Source organism: Gymnoscopelus microlampas, assembly GCF_963454915.1.
Source record: "Gymnoscopelus microlampas genome assembly, chromosome: 7".
Lineage (NCBI taxonomy): Eukaryota > Metazoa > Chordata > Actinopteri > Myctophiformes > Myctophidae > Gymnoscopelus > Gymnoscopelus microlampas.
In genome coordinates, this window is record NC_139944.1 from 38,280,423 (window position 1) to 38,298,846 (window position 18,424).

General features: G+C 40.1%; 1 protein-coding gene across 1 annotated transcript in view; it reads right to left on the bottom strand.

Moving 5' to 3' along the window:
• Positions 1-397: 397 nt before the first annotated feature.
• The window catches only part of cntn6 (contactin 6), a gene marked incomplete at both ends in the record, with an annotated part of 72,790 nt that continues 54,763 nt past the window's right edge, over positions 398-18,424 (bottom strand). The window contains 10 exons of the mRNA XM_084062998.1: positions 398-483; positions 1,285-1,453; positions 2,280-2,392; positions 3,359-3,539; positions 9,387-9,502; positions 10,344-10,578; positions 11,529-11,599; positions 13,224-13,373; positions 16,074-16,232; positions 17,076-17,193. Coding sequence (XP_083919124.1) covers positions 398-483; positions 1,285-1,453; positions 2,280-2,392; positions 3,359-3,539; positions 9,387-9,502; positions 10,344-10,578; positions 11,529-11,599; positions 13,224-13,373; positions 16,074-16,232; positions 17,076-17,193 — 1,398 coding nt within the window. The remainder of the gene's footprint in view (positions 484-1,284; positions 1,454-2,279; positions 2,393-3,358; positions 3,540-9,386; positions 9,503-10,343; positions 10,579-11,528; positions 11,600-13,223; positions 13,374-16,073; positions 16,233-17,075; positions 17,194-18,424) is intronic.

An 18,424-nucleotide genomic window follows, 5' to 3' on the forward strand; every position in this document is an offset into this window, starting at 1 on the left:
TACAATGATAAGAACAGAAACCAAATCATTGAATTTCTGGCAGCATCCACCAGTTGGTGGTTCTTTTCTATACCGTTGTGAGCAGTGAGTTTAGAGTTGAGATCAGGCAAAAACATGGTGATGAGCAACCAAGAAAATACTCCAGTGACTCCTGCATTCATAATAATCAAATGTAAGTGGGCTCGAACTAAAGCTAATAAACGTTCTTATTCCTTTCAAAACATGTCATTAACACTTGAGCATCATACTGGTGCTGAAATCAAAGGTGATGTTTTTGTTTTGTTTTATGGGTTATATGGCTGGTGCAAATGGTTCCACAGTACATTTTGTGGTTACAGCCCAAAATATAAGGATATATTGCTCTAATAGCCAGAGCTAAATATAAAGGCATTGTAATCTATAAAATCAACATTGAACATATAGAAAACATAAAAAAACATATCTTGCTTGGATCTGAATGTACATGTCCTTTTGAGTTGAGACCTGTAAAAGAAGAAAATCAGCTTAATATTATGGCACATACTGTACTAGAACCTTGTCATGCAAAAAAAAACTGTTTTGTCTCTGTCCAGGTCTCACAATGGAGCTTTAGCATTGAATAAGCAAAATGATAATCTAGTATGCATGCAGATGTGAAGTTGCTTGTAAATGTATCATGTTACGACAGTGGTTCCCAAACCTTTCCATGCCAAGGACCCTGGCTGCGGGCCACATTGATACATTGCTTAGAAATGTATTATTAATCTACATTTTTGAAAGTCTTTGACAATTGACCAGATTTCGTCGACTACCTTTTTTCACTGACGAAAACTGAATAAAAACTAAATAAAAACTAAGCTATGATGACTAAAACTAAGACTAAATATACTGACAATTTCGTCGACAAATAAAAACTAGAAGTCATTTTATGTTTGGTTGCGCTCAGGTGTTGCGCTCTGAAAATAGCAGATCTACATGCTCACAACGCATCGAGCCATTACGACGCCATCAAGGCACCGGCAAAATACATTTTAGTCGACTAAATCAACTGTAGATGTAGTCGACTGAAATCTTATGATATTTAGTCGACTAAAACTAGACTAAAACTAAAACATTTCAGATGACTAAAATATAACTAAAATTAAATGGAATTTTATTTAAAAGACTATGACTAAAACTAAATCAAAATTTGCTGTCAAAATCAACACTGCAATTGACAATAAAATGACAATTGGTTAAATAACACAATCTTTCCCCCCTCCTTTCACTTTGAAAACCACTGTTAAGAAATGCTCTGTCTCTCACTTGACATCTTTGGTATCCGAATGGGACCGCTGCTGCTGCCATCGCCTCCGTCCGTGAGGGCTTTGATCTCGATGAGGTAGTCCTCTCCAGAGGGGATCTGGAGCTCCACGCTGGTCTTATTGGTCTCCAGCACGTTAGTTCTGCCATACCAGTTCTGACGGTACTCAACCTGGAGATGGAACAGAGAAAGAAGCAAGGGTCCCCCAGAGCCATCATTCTAAAATCCTAATATTAAGAAGCCAACACAGTAACATTTTACAGTGAAAAGTAAAACAAGCTCCCGGCAGATACCTAGAATGGCAGAGCAGTGTGTGCAATCCAATACCATCCTCTATATACCGTACCTTTGTGTACCTTTGTGTACAGAACCTTTCATAATACAGTATTTCGGCTTAGTGCAAATACCAGATGTATTCATGGGTTCACTTTCAGAGCAGGTCAAAAGAAGCCAATGCACTGCAGCAAATTAAGTAGAATGGAGGAAATAAAATGTATGTTTTTAATTCACTGAAGCACCTTTGCTGAATTATTAAACTGTTCTGCTCAGCACACAATGTAGAACCCTTACAACAGGGCTTTCCGGAAGATTCTTTATCAAACGTGTGTCGACAGAAAGGAGCAAGTTTATGTATCTCTGGGCAATGTGCAAACATAATAAAAGTGAAAAACAAAACAATATGTGAATCGCATTATCAAAGACACGGCTGCTCTCTTTTACATAAGTATGCAAAGTGAATAATAAGATTCATTGTTGTTGTGCTGGTTGGATGAAGCTGAATTCCCTCTGTGGCATAACGACGCTGTTCAGTTTATCACCTGGAACAGATCTTTTAATTTTGAAAGGCCAGACAGGGCCAATCCATAATGTGACACTGGAGTGCTGAAGACTATCTTTCCACTGCAATGAGAGAGCCATTTATTGAGGTGACAGCTGCTGAGGCTGTATTTGTTTCCCCAGTTTCCAGATCTCAGCCATTACTCTGACAAACACTCACCTTGTATCCTGTCACCTCAGACTCATTTTCCATCGCCTTGACGTGTTCCCAGTTTAGAAAGATCTTGGAGTTGGTCAGGTTCCACTCAATGTTCCCAGGGGGCTGACTTGGAGCTATACAAGATATGTAATCATACAGTCGCACAAGTTAATCACAAATACAGAGAATTAATTCCATCATTATCTCATTTTATTTAAGGTATTTCAGTACGGATTTAATCACCCTGTACTCCAGTAACATTAGCGTTTCATTTCCTAGCATTCTTTCAATACATCAAAAAGCCAGGCTGTGGAATGCGATATGTGGGTTGCAAAGGGATTAGTCAGGAAACATTACGTTTATCCAAAATCTTTAATGGCACCAGACAGTGTTTACTGACTAATTTGGCAATCATGCTTCTTGGAGACCCCAACTATGACATGTTTGTTTTGTGGAAACTTGTAAGGTGGATTTCATGTTTTTTAGTTCATGTCAAAATCCTGGAGCAGGATTAATGTATGCGGTTGTCTCTCCATCTTTCTCAAATAATGGTTGGTGGGAATAAAAACTAATAGCTTAGTTTTTATTTTGCTTTTGTTTAGTTTTCGTCAGTGAAAAAAGGTAGTCGACGAACATTTTTCGTCATAGTGACGATGACTAAAACTAAGACTAAATATATTGCCAATTTCGTCAACAAATAAAAACTAGACTAAAATGTTAGTGAGGGACGAGTGGAGAAGAGATCCAGTAAACAAGTAATTTTATGTTTGGTGTTGCGCTCTGAAAATAGCAGATCTGCAAGCTCACAACGCGTCGCACTGCGACGCGTTGTGAGCTTGTAGATCGGCTATTTTCAGAATGCAACCAAGTGTAAAATCAGCCATTAAAACGCCATCAAGGCACCACCAAAATACATTTTAGTCGACTAAATCAACTGTAGATTTAGTCGACTAAAATGTTAGGATATTTAGTCGACTAGAACTAGACTAAAACTAAATGGAATTTTATTCAAAGGACTATGACTAAAACTAAATGGAATTTTATTCAAAAGACTATGACTAAAACTAAATCTAAATTTGTCAAAATCAACACTGACTCACGTGGTTTCTTGGTGGTGATGTTGAACACAGGGGTGGAGGGTCCCAGTCCAGCACTGTTCAGGGCCCTGACTGAGATGAGATACGCTGTGCTTCCCTGCAGGCCAGAGAGCAGGGCCGCTGGATCCTTGACCCGGACTCTTTCGGCTTCACTCTCTGGAGTCCCCTCTTTCAAACAGAGAACCTGGTCCAAAACAAACAAACAAACAAACAAACAAACAAAAAAACAGCTGTGAAACTTTTTGTTTGTGTTACGTTTCTAGAGTGAGTAGTGGAAAGTCACTCATTCAAACACACTTCAAAAAGCTTTTTTTCACAGGATGTTATACTACTTGATAAGTAACATCCCATTCTGTGCCTCTAGAGTGACAGAGTCGAATTTGACATCCCCGCCAATGATAGCAGGTACATGTTTCAGCGGGTGTACACACAGCCTCCACTTTTCTTATTGCAGATTCACAGCTTGTTTTGGTCACTGATTTTTTTTTCAAAGCATAAACAACCCTCCTAGTAGCCTATAGTGAGCTTAGTCTAGACCAATATATGGAGACATGGCTTAAGGTGTGTCTTGTTGTCCCAAAGAGTCCGGCTATGAAATGGTTTTATTGCCAGTGAACATGCATCATGAATACCCACGCAGTTAGCCAGGCATGGCCAGACTAATATCACTGCGTAGATATTAGTCTGGAACTTTGTTGTGGAAGATTCATTTCCAAGGGCCAGTTACAAACAGATTCAAACATCACAGTAAAAAAAAAAAGTATCCCACTTTGAATAGTGGTGGTCACCCACAACTCTGGGGGTGAGCGAATTGTAATTCAAACCGAGGAGAGCCAGACCAATCTGCCCAGGGCTATTTCTTTTTTATCTGTGCCAAATTCGTTGGGCTTCCAGGCTACCACGCAGTCACGTAGCAAAAATGAAAATGTGAATCACCATGCTTGCTTTTTTTTGTTGCAGTAAGTGCAACAACTAAGTGAATGTTGTATATCTGCTCATTTCCGCAAATGTTCATCCCAGAAAAGGGACGCTAAGGATTTAAAGTGTTTAACTATAATGGTATTGGCATTAGGGAGGCATCTACAACTGAATGCACAATCGCTTTCACTAAAAAGCGCGCGCATCAAGTGGTCCAGTGCATTTCAATGTCTTAAACAAGATTGGTATATCAGTGTTTTTCTCCACATCAGAACTATTTTCATCACAAAGGGAAGGACACAATATACAGAAACCTGTTCCTGTGTCCCCCAGGGGTCTATAATAGGTCTGCTCTGCAAATAGTAGATGTACAAGCTCACAACACGTGTAGTGTGCTTGTAGGCCTGCTATTCTTGCCTAATGTTTGTTTCAGAATAGGGACTCTAAGGTTCATGAAGTTAGAGCTCTGTTGGTGGTCTAAAGAAGGCTAGGGAGGGACACAGGTGGGCCATGTCTAATCCAATCAACTCAAAGTTATGTAAACATAACAATAAAGAATTAATAAATAAATGATAGTAATACTTACATTCAGTGTGAGGGTTTAAGTAGGAAGTGCTCACAAACGTGCACAAAGCACTTATGGAAGGATTAGGGAACAAGCAACACCAGGTGTCGTCTGCTATAAATAATGGACTGGTTCAACAAATTGTTATAATTGCAAAGAGCTGGCTGCTTGTTATCCCTGTTGTCTAAGGTGAAGACCGCATATACAGTAATTATGCATTTTCCAACTGTTACAAGAGGACGTGACACATTTAGAAAGGGGGAGCCCTAGCATATCAATATTTATTTTTCATAGTAAATAATAATCATCTGATGAGTTCTTTCAAGAAGTAATCTGATTAAAATTACTATCTAGACGCAATCAGGGCGCGAGAGACGTAAATGCATGTGGATGGAAATTGCACTTAGCGATGTGGCCAAATCTTTGACCACCTCCTAATGTGGCTTGAGTGCTCAGGTTACTATCTGTATTCCATGCATCCTGGATATTTGTACGCCTGAGAAATTTAATACGGCCAGCTTTATCCAGACACAATCTGAAAGCCCAGGACACATGCTAATGCCAAGTGTAAATTGGAATTTGAGGCATTCAATCAAAATGCTTCAAGAGGCTGTATTTCTTCTGTTCTGGTTTGATAATAATGATTTGTTCATTTAACTCTGAGAGTGTACAAATGTGGTTACATGTGTAGAGTTAATTGAACGCTGAGGCAGAACCCAGATTATAGCACAGGCTCAAAGGGCTGCAGCCCAGGGGGGCTCGGCAGGCCACAAGCGTCAATCAATCAGGCTCTTATTTTATTTTCTGTGACGGTCTACTTTTCCATCTCGTGCCTGTGTGTGCGTGCGCGTGCCGTGCATGTGTGCGTGCATGCGTGCGGATGTGTGGGAGCAGGGGACATGACAAACAGAGAGAGCGTTATATAGGCACAAGGCAGGCTAATGAACAGTCCCTCTGGGGCCTGATAGTCAACAAAATATATCAGGAAAAGAATGGTTTTCTGTGAATGTGTTCACTATAATTGTCGAATGTCGTATTGCAGCGGATATCAAGCATATCAGGATACTGACCAGTGATTTTCTTAACAATATCCAATCCCTCCCAGAATGTGAAATTCATTCTTCAGCAATCAGCCTACAAATTAAGTACTCAAAAGACTCAAAATGCCGTTGCCAAGGGAATGGACCCTTTTCAAATAATTTATTATAAAGGAGCGTAAACAATCTGGCAAGGGAACAATTCCGGCTCATAAGGAAAAGGAACATCACACGCATTGCCTTACAAATCTGTCTAACTTTGCCGGTGACCAACGCATCTGGGGAGCGTTCGCTAAACTCTCATTGATCAAAAACAAAATGAGATCGACCGCATGAGACAAAACAGACAGTCATCTGAATAGCAAGTCTTTAGATAGAGACTTATAACGGAACTGGAATTCAGTGATGTTATTGCAGACGTCTTTGCTCGAAAAAAAAGGGGGGGGAAAAGTTTCTAAGTGATATGAGTAGCTATGTTTTAATTAATTAACCTCTCAGCAGCTGAATGTTAATGTACAATGCTGATGTACAGTAGGCAGCCAGTGACTTTGACCAGTTTCACTTTCAAAACCTTTGCATCATGCATGTCACACAAAAAGAATGCGATGCGTTTTGTTGATATATATCCACAAATCCACGGTTTAACTTCCACCATAGGTGTTGTGTGCCGCATTCTGTTTGTGTGACATGCATGATGCAAAGGTTTTGAAAGTGAAACTGGTCAAAGTCACTGGCCGCCTACTGTAACATGTTCAGGTCCACACTTGGATTCACATATTATCCCAAAGACAAAATGAACCCATTAAGACCTGGAACGCATCTGTGTCACTTTTTGATTTGAGCTTAAAAGCATTATTTTACACTTTGGCTATTCAAAAATAGCAGATCTACAAGCTCGTAGCGCGGCACTCGTGTAGATTTGCTATTTCTTTTAAATCGAGAAAATGTGTGCAAAATCTTTGAATATATATATTGTTTTAAAGAGAACATTAACTCAAATCTTTGCTTCCGGGGGTCCTTGGAACAAAATATTTTGAGATGGGAGTCGCGGCCAAATACATATCATTTTGGGGGTCCACATGAAAAAGTTTGAAAACCACTGATATAGAAACATACGTTTTTCAGAAAACCGTTTAGGATTTAGAAGACATTTTGCAGAATCGGAACCTCAGGCCTCAATGGGTTTTAAGTACTACTGTTGATCGTTGGTGTGCGTATGGTGTTATAACGATTGTTGAAAAAATGTCTGCCTGTGTTTTCCCTTGTCAATTATTATGTTGAAAGTGTGTGCATATGTTATATTTGTATTAAGTTACACATATCATTTTATCTGATGGAAGATATAGGCCTATACAGACAGTCTGCCTTTGTCTGGATAAAGTGAAGGTGCTGTCCGTGGTTCTGAAACACAGTGACATGTTTGGTTTTGGGGGGGATATATATATATATAGAGAGAGAAAGAGAGAGAGAGAGAGAGAGAGAGAGAGAGAGAGAGAGAGAGAGAGAGAGAGAGAGAGAGAGAGAGAGAGACTCATTTGCTGAATAAATCTTGCTTCTGCATTACAGAGACATAGGACATTTATTTCATGAAATTCCTCCATAACTAATATGCAAAGCAAATTTTCTAAGTATTTGATGCCAAGTGAAACCACAAAGGGAGCTCTACTTTCACTATCCTGCCACTGACATACTATTTATTATAATGATCAAAGTTAATATTTTGCAACCATTATTTCAACCGTTTGAGGTAGAAAATCCATCATGTTATGTCTATGAAGGCTTTCTTTTCTCTTATAACAATGGCTTCCTCGTTAACACATATTACTTCCTGAAATGTTATACTTCAAACCTGAAACCTTCATTCTGTGCTACAAATAACACCAATTAGTGACATTTAATCATTGATTCTAGCTAACCACAACATTTCCTAAATGTACCACAGATCCTGTCCTTCTTAATTTACACAATCTCAAATTTGAACGCACAAATGCTGCTTTTTCACTGAGCACAGCGCAGTGTTGATTTTGACAGCAAATTTTGATTCAGTTTTAGTCATAGTCCTTTAGATAAAATTCCATTTAGTTTTAGTCATATTTTAGTCATCTGAAATGTTTTAGTTTTTGTCTAGTTTTAGACGACTAAACATCAAAGATTATAGTCGACTAAATCTACAGTTGATTTAGTCAACTAAAATGTATTTTGGCGGCGCCTTGATGGCGTCGTGATGGCAGATTTTACACATGGTTGCATGCTGAAAATTGCCGATCTACAAGCTCACAACGCGTTGTGAGCTTGTAGCTTGTAGAACACCCGAGTGCAACCAAACATAAAATGACTTGTATTTTAGTTCTACTGGATCTCTTCTCCACTCGTCCCTCAACATTTTAGTCTAGTTTTTATTTGTTGACGAAATTTAAATACATTTAGTCTTAGTTTTAGTCATCGTAGCTTAGTTTTTATTTCGTTTTTGTTTCGTTTTCGTGATTGAAAAAAGGTAGTCGACAAATTTTTCCGTCATAGTTTTAGTCGACGAAATCAAAACCAGCACAGCGGCACTGCTTCTCTTTGGATCAACCTCAAATCATCTCCTCGCTGGCCTTCCCTCTGGGCCTTTTGAGCAAACGCAATTTATCAACTATAGGACCAATGTTATCTATCTCCCTTTGGAGTTTCAACATCCATAGCTTGTTTATCCTGGAGAATACTTGGTGCATGATGTTCACACCTCTCTGTCTCTGTGAACAGCACTCAGGCAACGTGGTGCACTGGGCTCTGTAGGAAACTGGAGCAACTGTGAACAGACCTCTCTTCGTTTCCCCAGATTAACCCATTAAGACCGGGAACGCATCCGAGTGCCGCGCTACGAGCTTGTATATCTGCTATTTTTGAAAAATCTTGAAAATCTGTGCAAATCTTTGAATATATATACATATTTTCAAAGCGAACATTTTTTACTCAAATCTTTTCTTCTGGGGATTCTACAAATGTCTTCTAAATCCTAGTTTTTTTGAAGATTTTTTTGTTGTTGCTATAATCAGTGGTCCTCAAACTTTTTCATGTCAAGGACCCCCAAATTTGATATGAATTTTGGCCGCAGAACCCCATCTCAAAATATTTTCTTCCAGGGAACCCCCCCAGAAGTTGTAACAGAGTTGAAAATGTGCGCTACAGAAAAAAAAGATATTCAAAGATTTGCACACATTTTTACGATTTTTCAAAAATAGCAGATCTACACGCTCATAGTGCGGCACTCGGTGCCGCGCTATGAGCTTGTATATCTGCTATTTTTGAATAGCGCAAATAAATCTAAAAAAAGACACAGATTCCTTCCCGGTCTTAATGGGCTAAACTGTGAAAACAGTTGCAGCTCAAACACAAGCCTTTCGTCAGTGTTGAAACACTTCACAAACACAACACCGTCGACAGTCACCTTCTAAATGAGTGACAGCTTATTGTAGTGCCAATCATTTTTAAGAGTAATGTCTGATTAAGGTGTTTTTTTTATTCATACCTCATATCCAATGATCCTCCCGCTGCTGGAGCCGGGAGGGATGGGCTCCCAGTACACCTCGATCTCAGAGGCCGACACGGAACGCACCCACATCCTTGACGGAGCCTCCAGTGGCTCTGAACACACACACACACACACACACACACACACACACACACACACACACACACACACACACACACACACACACACACACACACACACACACACACACACACACACACACACACACACACACACACACACACACACACACACACACACACACACACACACACACACACACAGGGGGCAGACAGTGAATTATGAAACAGACGGACAAAATAGAGTAGGTGTACTTACTGTAGATTAAAGGGATATTTCACTTTCAAAAAAACATTGGGTCATTTTATCTACTGTCTACTCAGGCTTTAGTGAGCCCCCCAGACCGTTTTTAAGTTGCTTGATTCAGTATTTAGATATTTGATATTCATTTTATCAGACACGCACCATTCCTATACAAACCCATTATAACTTCGAACTCCATTTTTGTTGTTAGATTCATCAAAAACACCCGTCCTTGGTTCTGGTGACTCATCCTGCCCTCCTAATACGTGAGGGGGCCGTGTTTTTCGATAACTTTTTTCATTTATTTTATTACATTTTTTTATTGCATTTATTTTTTTTTCATTTTCCCAAAAAAATATTAAAAATAAATGAAAAAAAGTTATCGAAAAAACACGGGCCCCTCGCGTATTAGGAGGGCAGGATGAGTCACCAAAACCAAGGTTTGTATAGGAAGGGGGCGTGTCTTATAAAATGAATATCAAATATCTAAATACTGAATCAAGCAACTTATAAACTGTCTGGGGAGCTCGAGTAGACGATAAAATGACCCAAAGTTTTTTTGAAAGTGAAATATCGCCTTAAGTGTACATTCACCTATTAGAATCACGTAGCAGGTAAGTGGGACTATACCTTCTTCTGCAGAATAGACGATGACCACAGAGCTGAAAGGTCCTTCGCCCATGCTGTTGAAGACTCCGACTTTCACTTGAAACTGGGACAGCGGTGCGATGCTGTCGTTCCTGTAAGTGTATCTGGACGCGTCGGCCGACGCTAGCACTGTCTGGATCCAGGTGCTGGCGCCAAGCGGGCGGAGAGCCACAACATATCCAAAGTCCTCTCCATTTTGCTGTTCCTCTGGAATTGGCTAGAGAAAGTGAGAGACATGATAGGCCTTTCCTCGTCTCTGTTACATGGTAAAATATGGCCACAAAAAAATTACCTAGATATGGACCTTATGAGTCACTTTTTACACTCTCTGAGTTAAATTAACCCATTAAGACTGGGAATGCATCTGTGTCACTTTTTGATTTGAGCTAAAAAGCATCATTTTACACTTTGGCTATTCAAAAATAGCAGATCTACAAGCTCATAGCGCGGCACCGAGTGCCGCGCTACGAGCTTGTAGATTTGCTATTTTTGAAAAATCGAGAAAATGTGTGCAAATTAATATATTTATATATTTTTAAAGCAAACATTTTTAACTCAAATCTTTGCTTCTGGGGGGTCCCTGGAACAAAATATTTTGAGATGGGGGTCCGCGGCCAAATACATATCATTTTGGGGGTCCTTGACATGAAAAGGTTTGAGAACCACTGATATAGAAACATATGTTTTTTCAAAAAACTACAAAAAGACATTTTGTAGAATCGGAACCTCAGGTCTTAATGAGTTAACTCTAGCGGATTTTACTGTGCGTTCTTTACCACATGGGAAATGCAGCTGACATGTTCACATTCTAAAGTTTAGCTTATAAAACAAGGCATTAAAAGGTGTAAATTGGGCACTGTTTCGTATTGAGCAAAGTTTGTATAAAATATTCAAATGAACTACATATACTATAAATGTCCTTCATCGCATAATTCTTGATTTATGTATATGCAATTGGCATTAATTGGCTCCAGTATCTTCTATGATTTACACCGCATGGGAATCAGCAATCTTGCAAATCACTACGGCTCTGCTTTTAATTAAAAAATCTGCTTAATTGATGCCACACTGCTGCAAATGATTCTGACACAAAATCCCATTCGTGTCAAAAAGATGTGAAACACGGTCTGTCACAATGAAGGCCATTTCATGCCTGTGATCTCTCACCTCCCATATGATGACAAGTTCTCCTCGACTTCCTCCACCGCCACTCACGTTTACGGGTGCAACTTCTGGAACTACATAAACAAAGAATAGAAAAACCGAAAAATTCTCGTCATTTTGGTTGTAACTCCACACTGTCTAAAAGTGACAGCATTTTAAGTAGACAGGCTTTGCGCAAGGTTAACTCAGGTATTGACAGCATCTTATTTCCATATGACACTAGTTTCCCAGGTTAATCACTTAGCAGAGGAATCACACACATGATCTGACAGTGGCATGGCCACCCATGTATGCAGCTGCTGATAGTGGCGCAGTATGTCGTCTCCATGTGTGAGACACAACAGGGGACCTGCTCCGTTCTTGATTGAACCAGCAGGATGGAATCGCTCGCCTCAACCGTTCAAAAAGAGACGCTTTCATGTCATTGCTTTACGGCGTGCATAGTGTGTTTTACATGCTTCATCTCGATGCAGACATTAATCCATAATGGCAGAATTTGCAGTGCTGATGCAAACAGTGTACGTATGAGTGCTTAAATGCTTCAAAATGCCTCTTGTGCCGTGACTTTCATGTGACAAGGAAGATTGCTAGCATGTGAAAATATGGTTTTAGGAACCTGTCATCCAAACAGATACAGTTAGCTCTAGTCTTGTCTACCGTGTTTGCTAAATCATTAACATTGTTCGTGTCAATCAGGCTGTGAGGGTAAATGTATTTGGTCTTCATTAATCTCTCAAGAACAGATTCAGAGCTACTAAATCTGTCGGGAGCCCCGTTGAGAACGTGTGCGCGTTAGCTTACAAGTGGGCGTGCCTTCAGATCAGGAAGCAGGCCGCGCTTTACCCAATCAAATGTAGTGGGCGGGATTTACATCTGTGCGCTCACTTCCCACTGGAAACAAACCGAAACTCATTTAACAATAGCGTCCTCGGAGCCGACAAAACCACGGAAAGTTAGTAACATTTTAACTTGCTCTTTCATCATAGAAACAAGTGGGCTTATAACCAAAACGATCCATGTTCTTTGGGAGAAATGGTGTTAGTGTTCGGTGGAGAAATATTGTTAGTGGGAATGAAAACATAGGCGCACCACTGGAAGTGGAGGGCTGAGGACAGACCAAAACCCCGGTTTCCAGTCAGCATAGGTCTAGTTAATCACCCCCCCCAGAGTCAAATGCAAAAGTGAAAAACGCTGGGGGCGCTGTTCTTCCTTTTTAGCGGCGCTAGCCGCTCTATACCTTTAGGTATAGAGCGGCTCCTGCTCTATACCTGACTTTGTCCGTGTTCACCGTCAACGTTCTGATTGGTCAGACCCGTCAACGTTCTGATTGGTCAGACCCGTCAACAAAGTGATTGGTCAAGCTTCACGTAACACATGGCGATATGTGGCTATAAACACATTATAAACACATATCGATGACATAATGTATCAAAGGCGCCGCTACCTTCACACAGGGTGTGATTTTTATTTGACGATGGGTTCCCAGATTGGGTCTTCATTGAGTTGGTTAACAATGACAAATCCCCATTATCCAGTGGACTGGTGTGAAAACCAGTTAAAACTGTAGGTTTAAAGATAGTGAACAGCTGTCATACAGAGTATTGGGACAAAAAAAGAAAAGAAAAAAAAACTAGACTGTAAACTCACATCTCCTCACTGTGATTGGTAAGAAGTGAAAGAATGAAATGAAGGGGTTACCTGCTGCTTTGGTTCGGATCTGTGTCGATGGCATGGTGGCTTCTCCTACGCCCACGTTGTTGATTGCTACGACCCTGAATTCATAGTCCACCCACGGGTTCAAGTCTTTCACAGTTGCATGCAGCATCTCTCCACGTACAGAATCAGGAACTAGGATTAAAGAATTTAGAATTCAGATATCTCACCTAACCAATATAGTACAAACACTGAATAAGGTGACATTCAAATATAAATTAAAAAAAAAAATCTTCTTTCTTACACCACCAACTACTTTTTGGCAAAACAAAATCATCAACTCCTCTTCAAGCAGGTTTTACTCCAATTTCATCCAAATTACATTCACACATTTACTTGTGAATAATAACTACAAACTGTCAAGGTTGCTGCAAAGTCAGTTTTATACAGAGTACTTTTGAAGGGGGGTTTAAGTGATATGTTTCTGTGTTAATATAAAATATGTCAAAGAACAAATAATGTCAATGTCAAAGAACAAATAAACAAGACTTTTAGTCTAGGCTAAAGAAATTGATCAAAGAAATTCATTTTGAAACAAGCTGTGGTCCTGCATTATTAAGTTGCACTCCCTACCCTAGACAGGGGTCATAACAGGTACATAGCTCTATATTCTGTAAATAATCACTTCTACAAAGTGTTTGTTCAGTTACATGAATCTCTCCTGAAATAAATGAAAGCGAAAAAGTTTTGAGCATTTCTATTGCGCCTTTATCCAAAGACACCCAGACCACGTCTTGAACCATATTTATCTCCACCAGGCCGGATATTATGTTTTCCCTGTCTGTCCGTGTGTGTTTGTCTGTTTATTTGTCTGTCCGTCTGTGAGCATCTAATCTCTGGCACCGCTTTACCGATCAGTGTGAAACTTGGCACACACTCCTAGTAAGCTAAAGAATACTTATACTCTATAACAGGCTACTTCACGTTTTGGCCGATACACATATGTCTTGAACCATAGGTTGTACAGTCAAAGTGTTGTTTTCCACCGGATTCGTGAGGGTCAAGCAATTCCCCATATGGGCCATGTGCCATATAGTTTTTGCTACAACTCCTATATTGGCCAAAATTCACGGAAATTGGTACACATTATATCTGTAGTCATGTGATTAGGACGTATCTGTCAGAATTTTAAGATTGCATTCTGATTGCCTACGATCGGCTTCCATCTTTTTTTTATGCCATAAATCATGACCACATTTTCCGATTGCCATGAAACTTTTCACGCACACACCCTGTAGGCCAAGGAAGAACTGCCACCCCACATTTTTCAAATCGGCCTCATGGTGGTGCAATAACAGATAAGATTCAAGTTTTGGCCTATACTGTATATCTCTTGAATGTAGGTTATAAAATTAAATTTTCTTTCCCCCCGGGATTCCTTTGGATCATAACTCAGTACACATTATCGTATCATGTCATCAAGATGTATCAGCCAGACATTTCATATTCCATTTCTGATTGACTTCTATTGACCAAAGTTTGCAGGCCCTGGGTAGCCAACCCGACCTGGTGGAGATGTGCACTCCATCCACACTTTTTAAAGTCACTCCTATAATGTATTAGGATCATACTGTATGGGTGTCTTGTAACCCTTATTACAGGCCAGTAGTCATGCAGTAGTCGAGGTAACAGTAGGTTACATACTGGGCAGATGGCATCCTAACACTACTCCTCTCTCATTGCCTACTTACATTTATTTCATTTTTTTTTTAACCCATTAAGACCGGGAATGCATCTGTGTGTCATTTTTAGATTTCTTTGGCTATTCAAAAATAGCAGATCTACAAGCTCATAGCGCGGCACTCGGTGCCGCGCTATGAGCTTGTAGATCTGCTATTTTTTTTAAATCGTGAAAATTCGTGGCAACATTTTGGATTATATATTTTTTAAAGCAAACATTTGTAAAATATTTAGTTCCAGGAACGCGGCACTCGGTGCCGCGCTATGAGCTTGTATATTTGCTATTTTTGAATAGCCATAGAAATCTAAAAATGACACACATGCTGCGTTCCCGGTCTTAATGGGTTAATAATGTGAGTTCTCTTCTTGAAAGCTTCAAAATAACATCATATTGTAGAACATATAATTGTATCCTTCCACCAGTCTAAGGACAAAACATGAAACTGTAGGCGTAGCAATAAAAACCCCTTTCACATAATTCCCTAGAGACATACAGTACAGTACAGTGTCGCTGTGACATTTCTTACATTACACTATTTTACTATGACAAACAAAGTACTACAAAATATCAGCAAAAATTGCAGTACCCAGTGAACAGTGGTGGAAAAAGTACTCAAATGTTTCACATAAGTAAAAGTATCAACACCGCAATGTAGAAGTACTCTGTTACTTAGTAAAAGTTACTTAGTAAAAGTCCGGAATTAAAAATGTGCTTGAGTAAAAGTACACAAGTATTGGTATCCAAATGTACTTCAAGTACCAAAAGTAAAAGTACAAAAATGTTTGAAAATAGCAGATCAACAAGCTCACAACGTTGTGAGCTCACAACGTTGTGAGCTTGTAGATCGGCTATTTTCAAATAGCCTAGGTATAAAATAGGGCTGAAGTGGTTAATGTATGTTTTATAATATCATAATTTAACTGAAAAGTAACTAGTAACTAAAGTTTTCATATAATTGCAGTGGAATAAAAGTACAATATTTGCCTCTGAGATGTAGTGGAGTAGAAGTAAAAAGTACAGGGAAATGGGAAATACTTCAGTAAAGTAAAAAAAATCCTCAAAAGTGTACTTAAGTACAGTACTTGAGTAAATGTATTTAGTTTACTTTACACCACTGCCAGTGAATGTTTGAAGGTTGAACATTGGCGTGCTACCTGTTCGGACGTTTTGCCACCCTATGGAGAAGGGCGTTCTGGCCTGCAGCATGTACATGGTGACGGGGCTGTGGTTGTCAGCTCCAGACCCCCAGGACAGCCGGACCGTGGTGTCAGTGATCCCGCTCACAAGCAGACTCTCTGGGGCACCGGGAGGCCCTGCCACACCCCAATATACCCCCAGAGACAACAACAACACTCATCAGGCTTTATGTTACCACGGCAGCACCGTAAACAGCGAAATGCAATCAATCAAGGTTAGTTTCACGCATGGCAGGCTCCAAAGAAAAGGCATTTAGCGCTTCATAACTCCGGCTAAATATGCATCAACCCGATCACTAGGAGAAAATACACTGCCTGTTGGAAGAAGAGGTGTCACATTAATTAAGCCATATCACACAAGAGGCACGACTGTGATTCGGTCGTAGGCACGAGGCCACAGGCCAAGCCTCCTCATACAAGGCCTCTAGTTTGAGGGTGGTTAACTGGTGCACTTGGCCGACAGCTACTCAGCGCAGTGTTTTGTCCGAACTCCATGCAGGCACTGACGGAATCTCCCGTCAGCGTATTGGGAGCCGAAACTGTTGCCGTGTATACTGTATGACATTCCTGATGTGTCGGTGTGTCAGCAATTCTCTGCTGTCAATGTGCAAGTTTGACTATTGACAGCCATTTCTAGGTGGCCAAAACAATCTTACATCCCTCTTCTCCCTTATTCGGAGAACCATGTTGACTGGATAGGATAGGACTGAATAAAAACGCAATACAATTCCATGGCAATCCAGTCAGTACGGTAGTCTTCAAAATATCTTATTTTGGGGACCAAAGTGTTGGACTTTGCCATCCTTAGAGCCCTGCTGCTTAAAAACCTACAGTACTCTACAGCTGTCTACAGAGACAGTTCTCATCTGAAGGGAGTTTCCAATAAACACACCAAGATACATTAAGTAGAAAATATGAAATGTGCAAAGTCCCTACTTCCTTCAAAAGAGCATACTGTACCTCTGACGATCAGGTCTGCTGCTGCCGAGACGGAGTCGACCGCAGTGTGCACCATACACACATACTTCCCAGAATGCTTCAGTTGAATGTTCCTCACCATCAGGTCACCAGCGGATCCCTAATGAGAAAGAAGACCATATTTCATCACTAGGTGGGTGACTAGCTACTTTGAATCACTGGTGCATTGCAGTGTGGGTCTTATATAAGAGACTTTTGGCCCTTTGTACTGTAAGTCAAATAGCACAATGTTGCTCGATTTCCACGAGCCTTTTGTGTAAAAAAGAATGGCTCACTGAAGTTTAACCCATTAAGACCGGGAACGCATCTGTGTGTCACTTTTTGATTTCTTTGGGCTATTCAAAAATAGCAGATCTACAAGCTCGTAGCGCGGCACCGAGTGCCGCGCTACGAGCTTGTAGATCTGCTATTTTTGAAAAATCGTGAAAATTCGTGGAAAAAATCTTGGAATATATATTTTTTAAAGCGAACATTTGTAAAATATTTAGTTCCAGGAACCCCCAGAAGCAAAGATTTGAGTTACAAATGTCCGCCAAAAAAAAGGGGAAAAAAAATAATATTTGCACAGCTTTTCATGATTTTTCAAAAATAGCAGATCTACAATCTGCTATTTGCTATTTTTGAATAGCCCAACGAAATCAAAAAATGACACACAGTTGCGTTCCCGGTCTTAAAGAGTTAAAGGTGAAAGTGATGACACTCAGTGTGATACAGGCTTTTTTAGCGCGTCTGTGTCTGTCTCCTAGAGAAGCATAAATCCTGTAATCAAGCAGGGTGGCGCTCCTTTGTTGGGAGGAGAGCCTGTCAGATGATTTACTCACAAGATCACCTCTACACCGCCGGTGGAGATTTCATCTCTGTCTGCAGGTTTTTCACCCAAAGCCTAGTCTCTCCTGTCATGAAGTTTTATAGCACATGAGCTTAAGGATAGAAATCCAACTTCAAATAGAATGTCCCCAGTTTAGGGCTTTCACAGTTTTGTCACAATTTCTGATTATTTACAATACTCTTCCACTGCTCGACTTTGGGGAAGGCTCTGATACAGTGTCTGGTGTTGAGGGGGAAAAGGCCATATAGTGTGTGTGTGTGTGTGTGTGTGTGTGTGTGTGTGTGTGTGTGTGTGTTAGGGGTGGGACGATATATCGATATCGCGATATATCGCGATACTTTCTCCCGCGATAAATAATCGATATACTGCCGAAAACAAATCGATATTAAAAGTTTGTGACACGTTGTTTTTCCGACTCTGTATTTGTGTAATGATGATTTTGAACTGTTTGGTGCTATTTTAAGTGTTTATGAATTGAATACAAGGACTATCGTGATATATC